The sequence below is a fragment of the Pteropus vampyrus genome, unplaced genomic scaffold (genome assembly GCF_000151845.1).
Source record: "Pteropus vampyrus isolate Shadow unplaced genomic scaffold, Pvam_2.0 Scaffold642, whole genome shotgun sequence".
In the NCBI taxonomy this organism is placed as follows: domain Eukaryota; kingdom Metazoa; phylum Chordata; class Mammalia; order Chiroptera; family Pteropodidae; genus Pteropus; species Pteropus vampyrus.
Window position 1 is genome coordinate 69340 of NW_011889423.1, and position 3453 is coordinate 72792.

General features: G+C 39.2%; 1 protein-coding gene across 3 annotated transcripts in view; it reads right to left on the reverse strand.

The window, feature by feature from the left end:
- TTC5 (tetratricopeptide repeat domain 5) overlaps positions 1 to 3453 on the reverse strand; it is a 14053-nt gene that overhangs the window by 10088 nt on the left and 512 nt on the right. Inside the window, exon 1 of one of the 3 annotated variants that reach the window (XR_897350.2) lies at positions 3285 to 3385. The exons of 1 other annotated variant lie outside the window; for it this stretch is intronic. Coding sequence is in view for 1 of the 2 variants with exons in the window: in XM_011385012.2 (XP_011383314.1) it covers positions 3285 to 3389 (105 nt within the window). In the remaining variant the exon portion in view is untranslated. Of the gene's footprint in view, positions 1 to 3284; positions 3393 to 3453 lie in introns of those variants that run through there. One more of the 3 variants, XM_011385012.2, reaches the window with a different exon arrangement.

Consider the following 3453-nt stretch of genomic DNA (forward strand, 5'->3'; position numbering starts at 1 on the left):
TTCCAGCTCCAATAGGGCTTCTAACAGAACTAAGCACTTCACTTACCACTTTGCAACTTGAGATAAAATGAAAGTTAAGAAGATAATCCTATCTGATACTGGTCCCCAAAGGATAAAACTTTGAAATTTATCCTCAAAACTAGACTTCCTAACAAAAACAATCTTATCCCTGATTTTTCCTATGCTGGTATCTGAAAATACATGACCTTTGTGAATATGATAACATGTGACAGTCATCACATTCCAATGACAGACCAATTTAAGTTTGATAACCTTGGTATTTTTGCAGGATTTTGTTTTGTGAAATATTTGTATTTAGAGGTGTTTTGTTTTGTTTTGTTTTGTTTTGTTTTTTGTCAAGTCAATTTCTGGCTCCTTTGCATTCCTTCCAAGTAAATATGCTCTTTCCTCTATCTTTGAGTCTTCCTGTGACACCACCAGGTTTTCCATTATCTATTCTTTCCTGAAAACCAAATTAACAGCAGAAATATATAATACTATTCTATCGTCTTAACTACCTCCACAGCACATCCTAAATCCATCTGCCTGTCTCCATCCCACTATGACTATCCTGCACTAACTAAATCAGCATCATTACTTGCCTGGATTATTACAAGAACTTCTTACTGGGTCATCTCTCTCCCATTCTCTTCACTATAGTGAAAGTGACCTTACAAAAACATACATCATATCACAACCCTCAGATAGTTGCCCACTATAGGCAGAATAAAATTTTACTATAGCCTAGAAGATTATATGATCTGACCTCCCACTACTCATCCTGCCACAAACTTTACTACCTACCACTCTCCCTCCTACAATACTCAAGCCATACTGGCTTTTATTCAGTTCCTCAAATCCACCAAGTTCAATTCTGCCTTGGGGTCTTTATACATGCTGTTCCCTCTGCCTGGACACTCTTTCCCTCGATCTCTGCATGGCTCATTTCTCACCATCATTTAGATCTCAGTTCAAATATCAACTTCTCAGACAGGCTTTCCCTGACTATGCAAACTAAAGTAACCTCTTCCTCCTCTGGCCACTGTTAAACCACACTTACTTTTCTTCATAGTACTTATCATTTGAAATTATGTAACCTGTTATCTGTCACTACGATTGGAATGTAAGCTCCATGATGGGAGGGACTTATCTGTTTTGTTTAGAGATATACCAGAGCACTACTACAGGGCTTGGAACATCATAGGCTCTCATTAAGTATATTGATTGAATGAGTTCATGAATCATCCCTGTCTATAACAAATACTTATGCCCTATACTTCAGCAGTCCCCAAACTTTTTGGCACCAAGGACCGGTGTTCCTATGAGAATCTAATGCCTGACAATCTGAGGTGGAGCTGAGGCGGTGATGCTAGCGCTGAGGAGCTGCTGCAAATACAGATAAAAAGTCACTTGCTTGCCCATCGCTCACCTCCTGCTGTGTGGCCCGGTTCCTAACAGGCCATGAACTGGTACTGGTCCATGGTCCAGAGGTTGGGGACCCCTGCTATACTTAACTTAAAACCCAACCTAGGACAAAGGGAATGGACTAGCACCCTATGCAGCAATGCTTTTCAAATTTTATTCATGTGTATTATTTCCCAGACCCAGCCTGCAGAGATTCTGATTTCACTAGTTTTAGCAAAACTAAAAATCCTGCATCTTAACAAGTACTCTAGATGACTATAATAAAAATGGTCTGTAAAATACACTTTGAGAAATATCCTTTTATACATTCCTTCTATCCTAAGATGTCTTTAAGATGAAATTAAAGCTTACTACTATTCTCATGAATAGCAACATCACTATCTTTTTCCTCCCCTCTACTCCATTCCTCTATTCTATTCCTGCACCTTCCCCGCTCATCCCAAGATACCCCAGATACCTAGTGCATTTACCAAAAATGAGCACAGGAAAAGGTAGCTCTCAGAAAAAATTACAACCCATTTCTCATAAAAAATTACAACCCATTTCTTTTCACCCTGCAATCAGCATGGCTGTAAATTAGGAATTTCAGTCTTATTGTTTGTTTGTTTGTTTTTAGTTATTAAACAAACATGCAAGGCATTGTTTGGTTTTGTTGTGATTTGTTTTCTTGGATTGAACATTTTAATAACTTTTTTCTCATGGCAAAATCAATATATATAAGTTGTTAAAATTCAAATAGGTACATGTAAAAACTACAAAGTAAAAATTCCTCATCATTCCCAATCACCTCAGGGATAATCACTGTTTAGCATACTTTTTCATATTTTTTCTATACATATAAAAACATATATACGATAATAATATTTCTAATATGGAGCCAGGGTTCAGAATCTGATTTCAGCAAATCACGCTTGGGAATAAAATTAAGCTAATTCAAGTCAACCGGGAGACAAAGCTCACACTCTAAAAAGTGTTATTATTTTAATCTGTTCAAAAATCAAAATCTCACCAATATTTAAACTTTTTCATTAGAAACTTTTAAGCAAGTTACAAGCCTGTCACAGGTCTAACGCTTAAATTCCAGGCTGTCTTAGAACACAAAGAACTGAGTTTCTAAGGTTTAAGAAAAATCTTGTATGTACTGTATACTTGAAAGCAATAATAAATTTTTTTTAAGAAAAAAGAAAAGAAAAATCTTGAGTCATTAAAAGAAAGATAAAGAGCCAAGCAACTAGTAAGCTCTCACGTACCAAGTACAAAAGACTAGTCCTGGTCAAAACCGCAGTCAACTGTGGACTGGGTGGAGTCTGGACCTCTCTGCATCTGACCCCAAACTGGGAGCGCAGCAGAGTGCAAAACGACAACTGTTAAGTGCTAAAGGAAGTAACAACAACTGTTAAGTGCTAACGGAAGTAACCAGAATACATGCAGTGCAAGGCATTACTGTGACTGTTACCAATTTCAAGGCAGAGAAGTACCGAGGAAACGGCCTTGGTAGGGATCAAATCACGTAGTAATAGCTCCCGTAGATCGGCCGTACATGTGTGAATGCTATTTGTTATGCGTGAATCCAGAAAAAAAACTTCACAAGAATGCGCAGGAATAAAGTTAGGAGCAACAAATCCTTTTCCATGCAGGACTGAAATTAAGAGCAGTCAGGTCAGAGCAAGGGGTCCCAACACACGTGTGGGATGCTCCCCTTCCTTGGCTGCCTGCCGCTGCACCTTCGGAAGTTGTTATAGTAACACCAACACATGCAGCGTCGTGTATTTGCAAGGAACTCGCAGGTACTGCATAAACTAGGTTCCTTGCTTCTTCCCAGTACGAAAGTACATATAGGTTTTAACCCTCTGCCCCACCTGCAATTTCTGCAAGATCTGTTTGCCTTCTTCCTCTTCATCAGCCATCATTTCCCGGCCACTCTCGGCTCCTCCGCCCCCAACTGCATAACCACAGAGAACCATACCACCCTCATCCTGGAGCCACAGCGACATCTAGGCCTCTGGAGGCTTAGCGGCATTTGGGTAA